Source organism: Miscanthus floridulus, chromosome 8 (genome assembly GCF_019320115.1).
Source record: "Miscanthus floridulus cultivar M001 chromosome 8, ASM1932011v1, whole genome shotgun sequence".
NCBI lineage: Eukaryota > Viridiplantae > Streptophyta > Magnoliopsida > Poales > Poaceae > Miscanthus > Miscanthus floridulus.
The window spans coordinates 113732857-113752829 of record NC_089587.1 but is presented as its reverse complement, the minus strand read 5'-3'; the positions used below and the strand labels follow the sequence as shown (position 1 = coordinate 113752829).

The 19973-nt window shown below is 45.1% G+C and overlaps 2 protein-coding genes across 3 annotated transcripts; one reads left to right on the top strand and one right to left on the bottom strand.

The window, feature by feature from the left end:
• Positions 1-200: 200 nt before the first annotated feature.
• On the bottom strand, positions 201-4763 carry LOC136477183 (ultraviolet-B receptor UVR8-like). Of its 2 annotated transcripts, XM_066475253.1 has the most exons (11): positions 4602-4763; positions 4320-4464; positions 4084-4194; positions 3932-3992; positions 3735-3853; positions 3311-3396; positions 3022-3223; positions 2574-2627; positions 1427-1537; positions 1230-1286; positions 201-614 (listed from the first exon to the last, which is right to left on the bottom strand). In XM_066475253.1, the coding sequence occupies exons 1-11, from the start codon at positions 4637-4639 to the stop codon at positions 423-425; spliced, it is 1176 nt and encodes a 391-aa protein (XP_066331350.1). In that variant the 5' UTR covers positions 4640-4763; the 3' UTR covers positions 201-422. The 2 variants fall into 2 exon arrangements, with proteins under 2 accessions (XP_066331350.1, XP_066331351.1); XM_066475254.1 differs by lacking the exon at positions 1230-1286.
• A 5293-nt stretch (positions 4764-10056) lies between these two features.
• Positions 10057-10794, top strand: LOC136473303 (uncharacterized). Its single transcript, XM_066470968.1, has one exon. The coding sequence runs from the start codon at positions 10103-10105 to the stop codon at positions 10652-10654; it is 552 nt and encodes a 183-aa protein (XP_066327065.1). The 5' UTR covers positions 10057-10102; the 3' UTR covers positions 10655-10794.
• Positions 10795-19973: the final 9179 nt, after the last annotated feature.

Genomic DNA, 19973 nt, shown 5'->3' with positions numbered 1-19973 from the left:
GAGGAGCTCAAAGGGCTGCTGATTGCCACAGTGAGATCTTTTTTTTAACAATTTCCTAACACTTGGTCCGGACCTGGCGCTTTGTCTCTAGGCATGGATCGGATGATAGATTTAATCTCTTCTTGGGAGAAAAAGGGTTTTTAATTTCCAGCGATAATAGGTCGGCAGGCAGGTACCCAATAGAGTGGATACAGCACAAATTTGTCCATCGAAAAATATTGCTGAAATACTGAACGTCTCTCATCTATCTCTGCACAAAGTCCTCTTCCGACTATTTTGTTCCTTGCCAAATTAAGCTCATACAGAAAATTAATTTTATGATGCCTAATGTTGCATAACTTATGCTTATTCCACGAACACTATAATAATTGTATAGTAGGCTTCTCAACCTCAGATTTGCACGCATATCAGGATTCAGGTGATCAGTCGGTGGCCTCTGTCCACTCCGCAATAGCCAGGGTGTGCCGCCCGCCACAAGCCACGTACTTAGCCTGCCACTGCCCGTCAGGGCTGCTGCTGATCTTGGGCGGCGGCAGGTCGATGGGCACTTCCATGGGGTGGCCCGTCGTCACCTTCCTGCCGTAGCCCAGACGGCCATGGTCGCCCCTCCCATACTGCATGCCAACACAAAAAGAGACTCTCGCCATTAATATGCATGGCAAAACTCGATAAAACTATGCGCAATGCAGAAAACATCAATAATGCCTGAACTGGAGTTAGTGAAACTTGGGTAAAATACATACAGTTGATACCAGTCATTCTTAGAACATAAATCGACATTTCTCGAGTCTGCACATGCATCGTGTTTAAAAAGCATATCCACAACCAGTCCACAACTTTGCAAATTTCAAAATCTTCAAGTGTTTCATATGTATGTAAGAAAATAGAAAACCCGGTCTGTTCATCCTTGTCTCAACTATGGCCTATGGGCATGTTTTCTCCCTCAGGAAGAATGTTGTACAGCTTGGCTACTGACCACAAAATCAACAATATATTTGATCATGCTTATATGGCTTCAGACATCCTTGGGTTCGCTCCAGTTAAAATTGCTTTAATGCATTTTAGGTTTTTGCATAACTTTTAAATTTTTCTATCGGTAGTATTCTACTGCAAAGACCGTAAAAATGGTCGTGGCCGGGATCTTCATTTTATATGTCAGAGCCCTGAGCTAGAAAAGATAATGGCAAGGCACATGGTAGGATTGTAAGTAGAAGACAGCTTCTACTTACAGAAAACATCCGGCCATCTCGAGTTAGCGCAACTGAATGTGTTCCTCCACATGATACCTGCAAACATGCAAAATGAGCTCTGCTGCTCAGCTTGGAGAGGAAAATTGTTCAACCATTTCAGGACCACAGTCCACAGGAAAGGCTAATGCAACTGAAGTCAACAACATCCCAGTAATACTAATACCAAGGTCTATTACCTGAACAATATTTTCTCCAGCTAGAAGCTCAACCTTTAGGGGCACCATGCGACTACTCTTATCATCTCCAAATCCAAGCCTCCCGTGCTCTCCTCTCCCCCAAGCATACACCTAAAGAGACCAAACAGCAACAAAGCCTTTTAGTCCTAAGAAAGTTGGTGCAGGTTAAGAGAAAAAAAACAAAATATTTGTGTTCAAGTAGAAAATGATGAGTACCAAAAAAGAAGATTTTACAATGCATCGAGATTGGATCAGGTCGATTTGTGCAACTCATGGGACCTGCTCAGCTGTGCTTTTGAAGCAGCTACAGCAGTTGCTGCTGCTTATTTTCTACTACAAAGAATAGTAGATGTAGGCAGGTTTGCTGCAGCAGCAGCCGCAACGCTTGCTGCAGCAAGCAGTTCCGATCAGTCTGACATATACATAGCAGAGGCACCTAAGTGCATATCTGCTTTGCCCAGTACAGCATATATGTTTGTCACATGATCCATCTTTCTAAATAAATAACCACAAGCCCTCAGTATCGTCTATATAAGGAAAGCCCTGGAAACAATCCTAGTTAATTTCAGATCTTAATATACACCCTCACTACGCTCCCCATCCCTGTCTACCCCTATGCAATACAATATCGAGCCTGCAGTGCCTTACATTTCTTTTCTTGTCATTTATTGTGATCAGTGCCAGTCTTACTACGTTAAAATACATGTTTCCATGGCATTAATATTCGTTTTCTGGAAAATGCAGAATAAGGTACAGATGGATCTGAATCAATGGAACTCAAGCCAAACTTAGTCTGTAGCCTCTTTTTTTTTTGGAACAACTGCTGACTCTGTATTCGGTTCAGATGAGCTCAACATGGTCAACAAACTCCTCTAGGTTACTTTCATCGTATATTCGTATAATATGTATATTTTCGGTGCTCTCTAATCTGGACATCTTTAAAGCATGCCCTGAATAAATAGCAAGCAAGTGAATTTATCTGCAGCCGACATAATATGACAACAGTTTTCAAGAAGTTAATTTCCTAAGCATGAATGAATAGCCTGTCCCTTAATATATTCGTGTCATCTGGTGGCTTGGCAGGATAAAACAGCATATAATAATAAGATGGTAACCCTGAATTCAAGAATCAAGATAATGGAAATACCTCTCCCTCTATAGTTAGTGCAGTTGAATGCCAGCCTCCAGCAGCAATGTCAACCTGCAAATGTAAGATATTGGAGCTTATGCAACAAGTGAGAAATCAGGAAAGCAATGTGGAGACAAATTATCGATTTATGCCCATGCAGTGGTGTCCTCAAATAGAGAATCAGGATGCCATTCTTTGCATAAGCAACATCAAACATTCAAACATAGTATTCCTAGTGTGCAATGATTATAACTGGAAGTCCCGAAAAGATGAAGCTTGTTAGATGAATGAAAGCTAAACCAATGAGAGATCGAGCTTGGGGAAAAACAACTAAGTTTGGATCTTTTTTATCTTGGTTTGTCGTCCTTATATAAGCTCATTTGGCAATGGCTTGAGAAACTCACTGATGACAGACTAATTTGAAAATGTATCAGAAAATCAAAGAAAAGAAATCAATCTGACTCACCAGTGAGAGATCAGATAGTCCTTCGACACGTATCGGATGTGATCTTGGTTGGGTATCTCCAGTCCCCAGCTGACCATACTCATTACTACCCCATGCCCACAAAATTCCATCCTCTGTTAGTGCCAAATTATGGAATGCACCTACAGCAATGACCCTCACTTTCTCAAGGCCTTGCACACGTACTGGTTTAGATATTTGCTTGCTGAAAAAAGACCCATGCTCAACATTAGAATCAAGGAGACAATAGAAGAGCAAACAAAAAAAAATATTTCATCATAAGGCACCATACATATCGCCAGGAGGCCATGGCTGTCCCCATGACCAGACGTGACCTTCTTGAGTCAAAACCACTGAATGTGTCCCTCCAGCAGCTACCTAGAATTAGCAAACAAATAAGGAAGCCAAAAGCTAACAAACCGAAATCATGAGTGCATGCAGCACACAAAAGTTGCAGCATCCTTTCACCAACAGGAACAATTCATTTGAGCGATAGACACTATAACTGCTCCAGTTCCATCATATAAATTATCCTATAAGTGGTTTGTGATCAGACTACTTCTTTGGCAACAAAGCATATGCCAAAGTGACAACACTATCCAAAAATTGTTGGATTCCCTGCAACCAAAATTGCACTCACTTGCCGAACCAAAATTGCTAAAGTTCTCCCACTGGTGCTATTGCACAACGTAGCACAGGAATCCAATTCCACTCACTTGCCGGACTTTGAGCTTGGGCGCGCAGCGCTGCGGGGTCGGGATGTCCCTCCAGAGCGCCCTCGTCCCGTCCTCCGTCCTCTGGGGCTCCTCACCGCACTGCCCGTACTCGTTCCCCCCTGCACACAATCCACGCACCTTGCATCAAAGCAACCAGAAATCAGCGACGGGAATCGCGGTGAAGCGGGTGTCCCTACCCCAGGCGTAGGCGCGCCCCTTGTCGTCAACTGCGAGGCAATGCCACCCGCCAATCGCCGCCTGAATGAACCAAGGAAACCATAGGCAGAGCCTGTTCCGTCAGCAGCAGCACAGACACGAACCTCGCAGGTAAAGCGGAACTGAGGCGCACCTGGACGATCTTGGCACCCGCGAGGGCGTCGACGGGGCCCGGGGAGCTCTCCGTCTTGGTCTCCGGCGGGTGCCCGAGCGTGCCGCGCTGGTTCCACCCCCAAGTGAAGAGCTGCGCGCGGCAAGGAACCCCAACCAACCCAAGCAAAGCAACCGGGTCAGAAACAGAAGCTCGCCAGGAAATGAACAACAAGCACGAACAGCAGGCAGCGGTCGGGGAAGGGGAAGGGGACGCACGCGGCCGTCGTCGCAGATGGCGAGGGAGTTGCGGCTGCCGGCGACGACGGCGGTGACGGCGTAGGGCCCCAGCGCCTCCACGCAGTGGGCCCAGTCCTTCTCCTCGTTCCCGCCCATGCCCAGCTGCCCGTCCTCCCCGGAACCCCTGCACAGAATGAGAACGAGAGCAATCAGCGGCCTGCCGCCGCGTCGGCCGGCATCGCGAGAGACGGAGTTCCCCTCGCCGCGGCCCCCGCGCGCGAGAGAGAGAAGAGAACGCGGGACAGTGATGAGCGCACGCACCACGCGAGGACCGCGGTGGCGCGGGGCGGGGCCGCCATGGCGGCGGTGGGAGTGTCGGCGGCGGGAGCGAAGGGAACGCGGGGGCAGGCAGCAGGCAGCAAGCAGCCGACGCACGCGGTGGAGGTGGGTTTCCGTGCGCCGCGCAGGACCCGCCCCTGCGTGCGTGGCTTTTTGTGGCCGTGATTTGGGCCTGCCGCGTGCGTGATTTGTGCAGGAAAAGGATGGCTGTGGCGGCAGTGGGCGGGCCTATCTTTCTGGGCGGGTGTCCGGTCCGGTGCGGGTTTTTGTGCTCGGCGCAATACGTTTTTTCCTTTTCTTTTCTTTTTTGGGTGGCACCCTGAGGTGGAGTCCACCGTTCCACCCACGTGGCCAGCTCGGCACTAGTGACTGCAAAAGATTCTTGTGAGTAGTGCTGCTACGGGCTGCCGGTGATGGAACTGCAAAGGGGATGACAACGCCATTACGATGGGATCAAATTTAGCACGATTTATTTTTGTTTTCCGTGACAGCACAAGAACTGTTTTAGTGGTGATTGTTGTTTGTATGATACTCCTTCAGTCCTGCTGCCTCGGTTCAAACTACAAGACATCATCTTTCTCAGTATATATCTAGACATGATGTATTATCTATTAAAAGGTCAAAACATCTTATAATTTAAAATTGGAGAAGTACAAAAAAAAAATGCAATTTGACAAAGAGGCGGTAGCGGGCCATAGAGGCGCGGTCATGGCCAGCTCAGGTGGCTAGAAGCTCAAGATCTAGACGATCGAATCGATCGCATACACGAACAAGTATCCTTGAGAAAAGAGGATGTGGGGGGAGAGAAGCCTGCAACGAGTCGACAACTGCAGCCACTAATAGGGGAGACCATGCCGCTTCTAGTTTCAGCCTGCTCACACGGTGTTGGTTAGACAAGCGTTTTACTTCTTTATTAACTCTTTTCCTATTCATGGGTCGCCTGAAATCGGGCTTTCGTTCAGGCGACATTGCGCCCGTTGAATATACTTCAAGACCATTGGGTTTATATTGGGTTTGAACGTGATCACAACTAGAAACTACGCCTAGGTTTGTATTGGGTTCCAACATGATCGCAACTAGAAACTACGCCCGCTAACACCGAACGGACCGGAGCAAAATTGATAGTGTCCTTTTTTAACACTATTCGTATTCCTCAAACTAGGGCAGTGATTCTTATATTTATATCCACGAGGCAAGAGTCGGAATGGACTCCTAGAGCCCGATGTTGACGCAACTAGCCGCATCCTCATTTAACGGGCCTAGCCTTTGACGTGTCTCCACTTTTCCAATGTCCTCATTTAACGGGCCCAACCCATGACATGTCTCCACTTTTCCAACGGGCCAGAGTCTGATGTTACGTGCTTTAACCTTCTTATTGCATCACAACTAGCTGCGTCCTTATTTTTTCCTCAAAAAAAAAGTTGTGTCCTTATTTAAGGGGCCCGATCCATGACGTGTCTCCACTTTTCCAACGGGCATCACAACTAGCTGCGTCCTTATTTTTTCCTCAAAAAAAAGTTGCGTCCTTATTTAAGGGGCCCGGCCCATGACGTGTCTCCACTTTTCCAACGGGCCACCGAGGTGAACGCTTCGCCTTCCTTTCACCACGTCACACCCTAACCATAGCCGCTACAGATGGGCCTAGCCAAACCTTGGCATCAAGCCATCAACACCAGGTCACACACAGGCCTGCCAAACCAGAGGCCCAACCATAGCTCCAAGCAAGGTCTTGGGCCACCTCGACTCAAAAGACTAGACTGATAGGTGAGATTCCCTCCACCTTATAAGTTGGGTTCCCCTACCATCAATATCCGATATGGGAATTAACCCAACAATTAAAAACATATGCGTCGTTCCGTCGTTGGGGCTTGACAAAATCTTTTCCTATTCTAGGTTTGTACTTTGTTCATTTGCATGTTCATGAAGATTGTTTCGAATTTGTTAACATGCCCATTCTTCAAACTTATTTGAAGCTTAATGATATGTAACTAACACATCAGAATTCGCTTACAATGTTTGACGTGTTGAAAATAGTTGTTTTTAGGTAAATGAGAGCCACTCTGAATATCTTGACCGTGCATGTGTATTTGGTGTCTCCCACTTTCGTTATTGTCTAATCTGCATGTGTAATTTCCTCAGCACTACAGAGATTTGAATCTGCTAAAACAAATATGTGTTTTTCATTGTTTTGTTAAGGTCAGGTGTTCCATGATAATTATCTTGTTATGCCTGCATATCGAGGATAATAGCTGTAGGTACTTCAAGGATGAGGCTCCTAACAAAATGGATAGGTTAAGCTTCACAAAAAGAGTTGATTCCTTAGCCTCTGAGACTATCTTCAAAGAGATATGTGTTCTTGATCCTTGTCAGGCTGGTAAGGGGCATGTTCGGTTGCTACCCTAACTCACATGCCTGAGTATTTTGCCTGCCTGGGATCTCCTTGAGATTTAGATGTTTTTTGCCTGCCGAGGCATGGAGTTCATCTTCTTGTTTGGTTGCTGCCATGTGCCTGAGGTAAAAGCAGAAAAATACAGTACGCTTTATTGAAGAGAATACGTAAACGAAGTATGCTTTCCCTGTGTTCATCTTGCAGGAGTTTGACGATGCAGGTCTACAACTGTGGAGCTTGCCCCAGCTGCGATTGACTGCTGTAACCGTCAAAATGGAACAGTAAGAAGGTGTAGAAGGCGAAGACGCAAATGATTTAGTCTCCCACATGGTTTATATTGCGAATTTCATGAATTTATGGCTAGGATCTAAGAATGGGGAAAAGAAAGAAGAAGATCATCCAGTTTGGAGCTCGTCAGCGGAATGGATCGACAGTGGGGAGTTTTGAGGGGTTTAGGGAGAATGCGAGCGCATGAGGGGTCGATAGCTAGCTATTGGGACATTGCCAGAGAGCAGCACGGGCACACTGCAACGTCTGGACGGCGAGCAGCGCAGCGCAATGGAGGGTCTCGACACCCTACAGCGTCTCTCGTCGGCGATTGGGCACTTGAGAACGGTGCGTTGGAGTTGGGGTCGTGGCTGGAAGGAAGAAGCGACAACGAGCGACGACGGAGCGCGGGGTTGTTGCTCAGGCACGAACGGTCTTCGACTCTTCGCAGCAAGCTGCTCGATTTCGGACGCCTGAGCTCCGTGCCTGTGTCCACGTGGCAGGAATCGGGATCGGGTCTGCACAGAGAAGAAATCCAACCTCAATTTCATCCTGCACTCGCGAAACCCTAGCCCCTTTCGTCTGCTGCGGCGGTACACTGGTGGTGGATCGATTCTACTCCTCATCGATCTACATTCCCCTCTTTTTCCGACGCGAATTCGTTTTATTTGGTCACGAACAAGGATTGAGAAAAAAAAAACCTCGTGTTTTCCTCGGAGACTGAAGGTGGTTCGATACGGAGGACGAGCTGGAGCTGATGGAGCAGAATCCGAATCATAAGACCAACAACGGTTCTTAAGTTAGTTTCCGTCAGCATATATGGCACTGATCAAACTGAATGACACTACTTTTACTGTCAAATGTGGCAATTAAATCACATCACTATAAGAACTGTTTGGTCACTGTTATTAAGTTAGTTTCCTAGTATCCTGCTATAAGATTTTACTAGAATACTAAACGATATGCGGACATTCACGTAGAGTCTACAAAACTGCGCTAGTAATTCTGTTTACACTTTCCTATGTGTCACTTGCATCCTATGGTTTTTGGCTCCTTGCACTGAAAAATCATACTGGATTTTCCACATCTTGAACCATGCTGATTCACAAAATGTCTTTAGGAGCAAATTAATAGACAGCTTTTTGTAGATATCAACCAAATATAATAATGTTTGTTGGTTTTAGTTGTTATTCCCTGATGTTGGATCATCTAGTTTCTACTGGGTTTGGTGCTTTAACCTGCTGTATTGCTTTTGTATGTGGTGGTACTGTTTTTGAATAATCAGGCATCTTAATGTTTCCACGTTTTTGTAGCGGGACGCAAATAGTATTTGTTTCCTGTTCTGCTAGACATAGTAGTTAGACATGCCTGTTACTAGCTAATCACAGGCTGTTCGCATAATTCACACTGCTTAAGTGATGTTGCCCTTGCTTGAACATCGAAATAAGATCGTAACATATGTTTTCTTGCATGTTAAATGCTTGCCAGTCGGTCACCCAGTGATTAGTGCATCTAGCTCTCTAATGATGACTAGATGGATTTGAATTTTGATGGTTTGTACTGTAGATCAAAATAAGCAACACAGTAGCTATATGGTATGCATTTTAAAAGTAAAAAAAATTAGGGATAACCAACTTTGATCAATCTTCATTACTGTTTAGGTTTGTTATAATGGAGTAATTAACTTATCTTGAATAACAATGATTTGAATTGCCTACAGAAGAATATTGCAAATGTTAGTAAGATTTCTAATTCTAATTAGCTGAGGTATGGATTATCAAATAGATCTACAAATAGCAGAAATATCAGTTAGCAAATAGAATATTGCTAGGACGAGCCATGTATATATGTTGTCTCTAGGCACCATCTACACGGCCCAGTATGCTTGTGCCTAGGCCTCTGTTTGGTTTTGGCATAGGGAAGGCTGCCTGGGCCAGGTTGGTGCATCCCATCCCCAGGCAGACGAAGTCAGATGCCTGGGTCTGGGAGAGCTGCCTGGCCAAGCTATTTTGTCAAGCCTCCAATGTATTTGGAGTGAGAATCATATTCACAAATGGTGTTCTTATCTTGCCAACAAAGGGGGATGGGGGGTACTCTAATCAATGTTATCCTAAACACTAAACGGTAAACAGTTGTTCGCCCTTCGTTTAGCATTTAGGCAATTTACACGGTGTTTAAATGGAGTTAAATGGTCTAAACAATTTTGCACAATATTACCAAAATATGCATATTTATTGATGTAAAATCAATTATTCTAGCATTTATACATATTTATGCAATTAAAAAATAATTATTTTAGTATGTATATATATTTATGCATGTAAAAAGAATCAAACATACATATTTACACAAGTATACATTTTTATAAATATAATAAACTTAAGTATACAAATTTGTGCATATAAAATTTAAATGTATTTACCCGGTGTTCGTCTAAACAGCCATTTAAACAGTCATTTAGCCCATGTAAAATCGTTTACCTCCGTTCCGTTTAGGGCGTTTAGACCGTTTATCCCCTTTTTACCATTTAATTTCCAAATACCCCCTAAACAAAACAGTTTGCCACCGTTTACTGTTTAGCAGCCGTTTAGGCCGTTTAGACGAACACTGACTCTAATGCCATAACCTGGTTTGCTTGCATTCACATTGTCTGGCTGTCTAATTTATAATTCTTGGATCTTCTGCTGATATTTAAATGAACTGAATTACATTTGACTTGCCGAGCTTTATTTTTCTGTTGTTGTTTTTACATTTTTCTGCTGAATCCCTTTTGCAGGATGATGCCCTAACTTTGACCGGCCCGTATCGAGCTCTTGCTGGCGATGTTATGGTTTTTGAGTTAAATTTGAAGATTATTAAGGGTGATGAGGAGACAGTTGACCAAGAGTTCAGCAAAGGTTTGATGCAACGGCATACCGTCACCTGTGAATCGTGTCTCCTGACTTTATCTCTCAACAGTTGCTTGAGTCAAGTTAAAATGGAGTTTAATAATATTCCAAATGCATTGGAAGCTTCCGTTGAAGTTAGTATATTGAATGAGGAATCTTATTTCCATGACAAAATAACTGCTGGATATAAGAAAAATGGAATCCTTCTGTATGACAGCAAAGTAGCTGGCACTGAGACAAAACTTGGTTGTGGTGGCTCTGTTTCGTTAACTCGTCGTGTAGTAGCTGTCCCATGGGGTAGAGATTTGGTGCACCATTTTTCGGTTCCTAGGGCTAAGCCAAAGTCTATAAGCCTTGAACACTATGAAGAAGAATGGACTTTCAAGCTGGGCACTTATGAGCTGCAGGTTAAGATTATTTGGACTGGTGTCTTAATAAAGCAACGCAAAAATGTATTGAAGAAAATCGGCAGAGGCTTCGTGTTATTGTAATTTCCAACCTATATTTTAATAATGCTTTAGCGGTGGTATCTTTATAAAGGTTCTAAAATTGTACAAACTTTGTTTTGTCTACTTCTGTAAGGTATTATTGTGTATATACTGGTTATTGTAACATCAAATTAATATGGATCGACTTATCAGGTTGGTAAATTGTTTATGGAGCAGAGTCAGTGTGCTTTCATGTACGTGTAATGATGTCATTTTTCCAGTGGTCAGGAAAGTTATCTTCTGAATTGCTGGCTAAGCACTTTGTATAAGTTAGGATATTAAACAACCTAATATATGACCTTTGATAACCCGGAATCCTTTAATTTTGTCAACACGTCCTGGGGATCAAAGGCTGCGCTTTTATGGTTCAGAACAGTTAGTCGAGCTAATGTCAGTCCCATCTCTCAGCAGCATAATTTGTCCTTTTTTTTTTTGTTGATGTGCCTCCCATGGGTCAAATCCACTAGTGACACATTGGCCATTGATGTTAGCATATCATATTTCACGCCAGCAAGCAACAGCCCAGCAGCCGGAACTTCCACGCACGTATTTTCGAGATTAACGGACAAAGCCCCAGCCTACTTACACTGCATCGGCAAACCGTTTACAGCAGTACAGCACCAGGGAGCACACCCCGGATACCTTTGGGTCCCTTTGGTTTGGCTTTTGAAACTGCTTTTGCTACCGAAAAAGCTAAAAGCCAACTAAAGGGCTGGGCTGTGGTCAATATATGCCAGAGAAAGTACAGCTGTGGATTGGTTCAATTCTATGGCAAATCTCAGAGCTAGCATGAGCAGCTATGTAATGATTTTGTGGAGCATTTGTGGGCATTTCATAGCTCTACCTAGTTGTCTATCTGTGTTTAGTTGATTTGTGCACTAACTGTGCTTGGATGTTCAAAACTTTTGAATTTGAATTGTCGTTTTTGAATTTTGGGCTTTGAATATGTCAATTCTATGTCATAGAAATATTTTTGTTTGAGTTTTTGTGCTATCATATATTTAGAATATATATAAATGAAATGAGTGAAAAGTGACAAGATAAATGAATAGGGTTCTATTTTGGGTAGTGCTGCTGGAGTTGGTTGCAAAATATAGAGTCACAAATGGGAGCCAGCTCCTAAATGGAAAAGTAGGGGGCTTGAAATGGGTAGTTGCACCGAAGATGCTCTAAATGGCCTCGGACGGCCTTTGGTTGTTAGTTCTGGACATTGGTGCGTTCCGGGTTTGGTCGTGCGTTGTGTGTTCAGTACTTCAGTTAATCAGCTACGATTGAGCACGCTGAGCCGTGCGTCGTCATGCTGAAGTGGTCATATTGTAAAATAGGTACTTTTTATCACACAACCATCTAGTAGCTATATATTGAAAACTAGGTTTCACCTACTCACCCAAAATTTCTGAGACCTGTTCCCAAATCTTCTGAGCTGCTACATATTCGAAAAATAGATGATTCACAGTTTCTTTCTCATTTTCCCTGTTAAAGCCAAGGTTGGCCGCGGCAGGGGAGCCGGGCCACGTCGCTCTAAATTCAACCACGCTATCCACGTCTCCCAGAATTCCATTCCCTTGGCTGCCAGCGTGCCACGTCACCCACAAATATCTCCACGCTCTCCTCCATCCTCATCGAAAAAAAATCGTCCTCTCTCTCGCGGCTCGGTCTCTCCCGAGGCAGCGGACCGCCACCCCTTCCTCTCTCCCTCTCCCTCTCTCCCGAGGTGGTGGCGTGCCGACCGTCCAGCGCCGCCACCTCGCTGCGCGGCGCGCTGGTGGGGCGACTACGCTGTGTCGCGTGTGCGCCTCGGCGGCGGCCGTGCCCGGCCACGACACGGCGTGAGCGGGCCCCGCCAGCGGCCGTCGCCGCCGTCGGTGCCCTAGACGCGGCTTCCTCCCGCCGATCCGCGTCTGCTCATGTGCTGGACGAAACCCTAGCTCACTACTACACTCAGACCATTCACAGTCGCGTCGTAACCCCATCGCAGTCTGATTTTGGCCTCAGCAGTAAGCTGTCGACAATGATAGTCATAGCCATCACCGTCGTTATCGGAGACCGACTATGGTGTACACTACGCCGTCGTATTAGCTTATCATCCATCCGTGATAAGGTCCTTACTTCCGTCGCATTAGAGCACTACCCCGCTGTGGGTATAAACTAACACCGCCGCATTGGCAAATTATTCGCCTGTGTCGAGGCTATCAAAACCGTTGTGTGGGCACATCAACCGCCTATGTAGTGGTCACTAGCATCGTCGCCTTGTACTTCGACCCGACTGTCTGTGGTGTGGGTTTGTTGTCCCTTCGACGGCCGAGACGTCTATGTAGAGGTTAACACCACCGTCGCTTCAGCGTATGAACCGCCAGTACAAAGGTCATGGTCACCGTCGCCTTGCACCATGATCAGCCTTTGATGATCGTTTAGTCGGTGTCGGGTTACTAAACAATTCAACGGTGATATACTTTTGATCCCTGCCGCATCATACGCATAGCGACGGTGTTGGACGTTTGCACCACCACCAGCGGTGGTGATAAGAAAACAATGAATGGAGCTTACATCCGACGGTGAAAGAATTTATCCGGTTTCACAATAGTTACTATTTTAGCTAGGCCGTTAATAGCTTTATAAACACAAAGCATACAGATATATAATCATTGCATCCAAAAATCATGTTCACAAACAAGAGTACTTTTTTACAATAACAATGGACGCTACCATAATATATTTCTCAACTAATGTCCTAACACAAGCGATACATAGAGCACGTCGCAAAAAAAGCGGTACATAGAGCATACTAAAGGTACTGATCTATACTGACTTACATAACGAAACGACATAGCTATGCTCCTTCTATGTGGCACTCTTGCTTGCAAGGCAAAATCAATATAATTAGTGCATACTTCGGATTGGTAGCCAATGCACCATGAAACCCCTCTTCTTCAACTCTGATCCACAACCTGAACAAAGTAGTAGAATTTATAATATTGAACATACCATTCCTTTAGTTAACAATTCAAAATTGGCTTATACATAGAATGAAAACAACTCCCTACCTAAACAAAGGCTGTCGTGATGACGAAATACAACAAATGCACCTTTATTGCTCTGCTAATGACGCCATGAACAAGGGAACATAAGGAAGATAGTAAGGCATGTTCATATGGAAACGCCCTCTTGATCTACAAAAGCGGATGACACGGGCATGGATGACTTGAACCTTTCTGCGGTCCATGTCATATGCAATAAGTGTTCTATCCTTCCCAACAAGGAAAATAAAATACTATTCTAGATGAACTGTAATTACTCTGTACTCCGCATCATAAATCTCAGAACCAACTTTAATAGTCATGTGTCCAAATAGTTCCTCCGTGTCCATAACATGCTTCGATCTCTAGTTATCAGTACCATAGTCTTCAAGCATCCACACTAAAAGCCAAGACATATTATGAAAATTAGTACAACACACAGAGGTCGCCCTAAGCTTGATGAATGGACATTTCAGCACCACATAGTTTATGAATTGCCCTCCATGTCTTTTCCTCCATATCCACAGCAACTATCACAGAGTACTCAAGCATGTGCATAAAACCATTAAGAAAAACACTTCTCGATTTTGAACATAGTACAACACCCTCGCCCCATTTAGATTCCTTAAAGATCCATGCTACAGTTTTAGATGAGTAGATCTCCACACTTACGCACGCACTCTCCACCTCAACAAATTCAATCACATGGAAATGTGAGGACGTTGGGTTGAAACCTAAGCGAGCCTGACCAACAGAACGAATGCTACGCGGTAGTACATGCCATTTGTGGGTCGCTGGATTACAGACAACATAGCGACGTAATCCATTAGGCCCAGCACACTAGCAAAGGACGAGACCGCTGCAACAATCTAAAACTAGGACTTTTTGAAGGGGGGAGGACAAGAAGGACAAGGAGGGTCGTTCACCGGTGATGCTGATGAAGTGGCGATTGCCCTTCCACCAGCTGCCATAGAAGAAGCCGATGACAGTCTGTGAAAGTTGCTTACGGTGATAGGAGTTAGAGATGACGTGCTTCCAGGAGCGACAGACACACTTACAGTAGCACAAGGACCGGGCGGGGAGGTAGCGGAAGATGTCGGCAAGCACATTATCTGAGAGGCTGTCCACTGCATTCCTTATCTTAGGGGCCTCCTTCATCTGGAAGGACACCACCAGCCAAAGAGATGAGGCCGCCCTGCTGTGGAATTGCGTCAATAAACATTAGTAAGGAGATGAGTTTCAAGGAGAAGGGACGGCGATGCAAGTAAGGCCATATTACATTTGCCTTTGGATCTGGCGGCGGTGAGCATGAGTGGCAACGTCAGCGACAGCAGCAGCTCATTCATCGGTGGATCTGTGTGGGCAAGCCGGCGATGTGCACCGACGCGGAGCAAGAACTAAGCAGTGCTGATGAGCAGGAGCGGCGATGACGAACAGCAGCAAATGAGGACAAGAAAAGCTATGTGTGGGGGGGAGGGAGGGGGTGACGGGGGTGGGGGATGTTGGGGTAGGGGTTGCTTGCTCTCTATGTACCTTTTATGACATGCAAAAATCGAACTTTCATCAGTTCCGTGCGGGAGGGTTCAAACACGGGATTAGAAATTTTGCATCTAAGCGGCGGTGAATGCACAGTACCATCACCGGTGGCTGGTTCCTAGTACCACCTAGAGACCTCCATATGATACGGTGATGAATAGTCAGGCACACAATTTTAACGTTTGGCTTTGAAACAAAGCGAAACTACGCACTTATAAAACTAAGAAAAGCACAATTCCAGTACTCAAATTGAAAGGAAGCCAACTTGAGTTCGATGATGAATAATAAGGCACAAAGATTTACATTGAAAGAAAGCCAAAATGAGCACTTATTAGAAAACATAAGGAAAGCACAATGCCAGTACTCTCGGATTGAAAGGAATCCAACTTGAGCTCCATACATTCATACCGAATAAGTAGGTCGACACTACCAAGCTAACAAGCATGCCAAAAGCTAAAATGCATATACTAATTAGGCTGACACTATGCAAAAGTTAAAAGGCCTTCATATGTACATCATTGGTTGCATAATAATCATTCTCCATGTAGATCCTAGTCGACCTCCATGGGATCATTGTGAATCTCCATAAGATCCTATAGATCAGTTGTTAACCCCCATGGGATCAGTTGTCAATCTCCATGTCATCCCGAGCCTTGACCACTACAACCCCATCCACATCCATTGGTACACTTTCATTTAGCTCATCGACTTTGTTCACAAAGCACTGATTCAGGTGAATCAATACTGAGGACAATAAGGCTCACAAGCTACACTCCACGGAGATAAAAGGCCACAAACTCGACATAGCATGGGATGGCTGGCCCCTTCCCATTGTAGCCTCCTCCGCTGAAGCCGATATTCTTCTCTGCGATGGTGCCCTAGGATGGTGCCGACCACTAGAGGAGTTGGAGCTAGATGTAGCCATGGAAAAGTCAGGGTTCAAAGTGTTGTACACTCTGAGTGAAGAGGTCGGCCTAGGTCTTTTGTCTACGCTTTTGTGCTCCCACCAAGGAGCCAAAACGTCCTTGAAAACCCTCGCACTCCCACCAAGATGATTAACATTTCAACTAAAGTAATAGTTCAATGATTACGCAGGTACTCATACATACTAATCTAGAGGCTTCATCAGTACATATAAACTTCATTAACATAAAAGTTTCACAAATTCTAAGACTTAATGTCAGGATGGGTAGGCAGTTGCTAAGGTACATAATTGGTTGATACGGTCCTGAAAGCCAGAGGTAGTGAACCATAGCGAAGATGACAACATCTCCATCCACGGACACATTGTATCTATAAAGTATGTCTACTTCCTATCTAGTCCTGCAAAGCACAAAAATCTCTCCACAAACAGGGTCTTGAACGATTCTTGTCAAATTTTGTGGTCCAAGGTAACGAACAGCAGCTTCAATAATCAACAGTTGGTCCGAGTGAATGCTGCATCCCCAAGTAGCAAACAACATCATCTAGGGTCCTGGTGCCACCCCTAGCCACCACAACGCAAGGTTGTTCAGTGTTGAAATGGCTTCTTCGGAGTAAGACATCTGTTGCAATGAAGAAATTCCTAATATGAACAAAACTGATGTACCGAACTCAAAACCTATTAGAACCAAATGCAAACAGGAGGGTGACCGAATCCATCTAACCTTCACGGGGCGTTGTCCACGATGACAATGCAAGGTGCTCGAGGTAGGGCAAGTGTAGGCGACGGGTCAAAATAAAGATGAAGCAACAGGTGGGGAGAATGAAGATGAAGCAACAACGAGTGGGGAGAACTAATGGATTCATATTAGGGTTTTTAGTTGATCGAACCACCACCAAGGCGCCGACAGGGCCCAAGGGGAGTTGGGAATGGGTGGGGCGCTTCTAGGTTTGTTGCCAAACAGATGGTCCTAGATTGATCGGCAGCGAGAACGGAACAGCACGTGATAAGTTAAACAGTGTCCATATTAAGCTGACCATTGTCACACTAATCCAATGTTATAATACAGGGATTATCAGCGGTTAAACTGCTTTTAGATTCTCCTGAAAACAACCACAACCGTACATGATAGTTTTTCCCTTTTCATTCATATATATACAAGAAAAACAAAAAAACATTCGTCGAGAGATCAAATCCGTGCACTGGCATTTTGGAAGTAGTATTGGAAAGAACATGCTTTGCTTTTCATATAAAAAAGGTGGCATTGAAGAGATCAAATCTGCGTGAATAGAATTTTTTTCATTGATTCATTATACATATCTAACATATAGATACCATTTGGATGAGTATATGATTGTACTCGTCTAGAAGCATAATAACAAACCTAAACTATTAAAGCTACTTATACTAACAATAAACTACTTAATATAAATATGATCCTCTTGCATGCTCACCTCGCTCGCTTGGGAGGAGGCGAGTCGAAGTCAGAGTCAGAGTCAGAGTTGGAGTCATCGGAGTCGGAGTCAGCGACGGCGACGTCAGCGTCATCCTCATCCTCATCCTCGTCCTTCGGGTCCTCCTTCTCAGAGCTCCACGGAGGACTATAATCATACGACCTCCCATCATCGGAGGAGACATCCTCCTCGAAGGTAACCCTGGGCAAATTTTAACGAGAACCGAGAACCGAACCGAAAAAACCAAGAACCAAACTAAATTTACCGAGAACCAAAATCTTGGTTCCCTGTTCGGTTCCCATTTCCTAAGATCTAAAATTTGTTCGGTTAATTCGGTTCCTCCCCTCGATTAACCAAACTAACCGAGGAACCGAACTCCCACCTCCTAGAGACCCGGAGTCTCAGTGCCCCCCTACGACGACCGACCTCCCGCAGCGTCGCATCCCCGCCCAGAGTCCGGCGCACCCTTTTGAGTCACTGATTTTTTGGAAGCCGGAGTTGGTCGGTTAGTTTAGTTCGGAACCGGAACCTAACCGAACTAACCGAAGCCGAACTTCATCGGTACCAATTTTTTGGAAGAACCAATCGGTACCGACTTTCCTAGGAACCGAGGATTTAGTTCAGTTCGGTAGTACCGAATGCTCAGGTCTACTCGGAGGAGTGGTGGGTAGGCAAGTCGTCCTCGCTGGACGATGGGTTGCTTGGAAACTTGATGGGGTTGTCTGACATTTTCTTTGTAGATTAGAAGAGAAGGGGATGATGGTGAAAAGACCGGGCTTGAAATACATGTAGAGCAGTGGGTATGACTCTTGGGCTTCAGGCGGTGGAAGTAATGGTGATTTGATGGCCTTGGAAGTTGAGGCAATTCAGCACTCACGCTGAATTTACCGCCGGTTGACCAAGCGCTAGTTTAGGGCTGGCGGCCAAAATGCATATCCCAGTCGGCCTAGCATTTCATGCGATGGAGCAAATGCAACCCCAATACCACTGCCACATCTATCATTAAGCCATCAGTGGTAGAAGTCTAAACTGCCGGTTTCATTCCTATGAGGCCTCGCTATGGTTCCAACCGATGGTGGAAGTATCACACCATCGCTTCTATCGCTACACCAGTGAAAGTGGCGATAGTGGTGTGTCAATCTATAGTAATGGCTGCTTGGCTCGATGACCCCAGCTGTGCATGGCCTCTTCCTCCCTAGAGGCGACGGACGCGGTGGCTTAGGTCAGTGGCGTGGTGAGGCAGGGGGGGCTTCAGCTCAGTGGCACTCGGATCAGGGCGATGGTAATCCCTTGGCCTATGTAGCACCGCCATAGCCTGGCCCCAACTGATTATGGCCTCTAGTGGCTCCACTATAGTCCCTCTACTCCCCCCACATGGCCTTCTACATGCGTGGCTCCACTTTTCGTCGAATCCATCCTCTAGCTGGTTTGCTCTCTCCCTCTCACGCTCTCTCTATCTCCCTCCATACTCTATGCAGTGAATCTATCATGTGCGATGGCCTTGCTTTGTGATTTCGAGGCAATCCAACAGGTCAAGGTCAATTTAGCCCTAGATCTATTGTTCTCTCACTTTTCTCTTAGCAATCTACATAGTTACTGCCTTACTGAAGATTTTTTCCCAGTTGCGTATCGTTCACCCACTCGGTTTGGCTAGATCTTGACACTACCTAGGTGTTGTACATGACCGTGTCAATGATATTGGTTTGGTTTCTTAGTACGATGCAGTGCTCATGATTTTGTGGCATATATCTGAGGACATCACCATGTCAATGCTATTTGTTTCCTTTCTTAGTGCACTATCGTGCTCATGATTTTGGTCATGTCCAATAAATGTTTTCCTAAACTCTAAATGGTAAACAGTCGGTCACCTATCGTTTAGCCATTATTCAGGCTAAACAGTCCATTAAACGGGCTAAGCGGCCAATTAAATGGGGTAAACAGATGAATAAACGGAAATGGAGCACCACCGTGTAGCGTTTACATGGTGTTTAAACGGGCTAAACGGTTGTTTAGGCAAACAGTGTGTCCAATGATGAGTACACTTTCCTCTTGCTGTTGGATTAATTTGTGGGAATAGGGTAGTGATGAGATCCTAACATACAGCTATGTTAAGCCTCGGGTCCAATGATTCCCGAACAAAGAAGACCCCCCGACCGACCCCTTCTGGATCTTCTAGGGGCTCGGGGGGCTATGCTATGGCAGAACTACCCAAGTTATATGGCCCACATGTGCCCGTCATTGTCTTCTAGACTTCTGACTGCCACACATGGGAACTAGACAAACCCAAATCATCCACTTTTTCTTTCCGAGCAGGATACATCATAGAAGACATTTGTAGTATTACAATAGTTTATACAAATATAATACATTGAAATAAACAGTGAAAGTCTTAC

What these genes read in the sequence shown, in the direction of transcription:
- LOC136477183 (XM_066475253.1), bottom strand. Translation starts at nt 4,639, where the DNA reads ATGGCGGCCCCGCCCCGCGCCACCGCGGTCCTCGCGTG. An exon ending in CCATCTGCGACGACGGCCGC is followed by an intron (nt 4,195 to 4,319) that starts GTGCGTCCCCTT and finishes TGCCGCGCGCAG; the next exon opens with CTCTTCACTTGGGGGTGGAA. An exon ending in CGGGTGCCAAGATCGTCCAG is followed by an intron (nt 3,993 to 4,083) that starts GTGCGCCTCAGT and finishes TGGTTCATTCAG; the next exon opens with GCGGCGATTGGCGGGTGGCA.
- LOC136473303 (XM_066470968.1), top strand. Translation starts at nt 10,103, where the DNA reads ATGGTTTTTGAGTTAAATTTGAAGATTATTAAGGGTGATGAGGAGACA.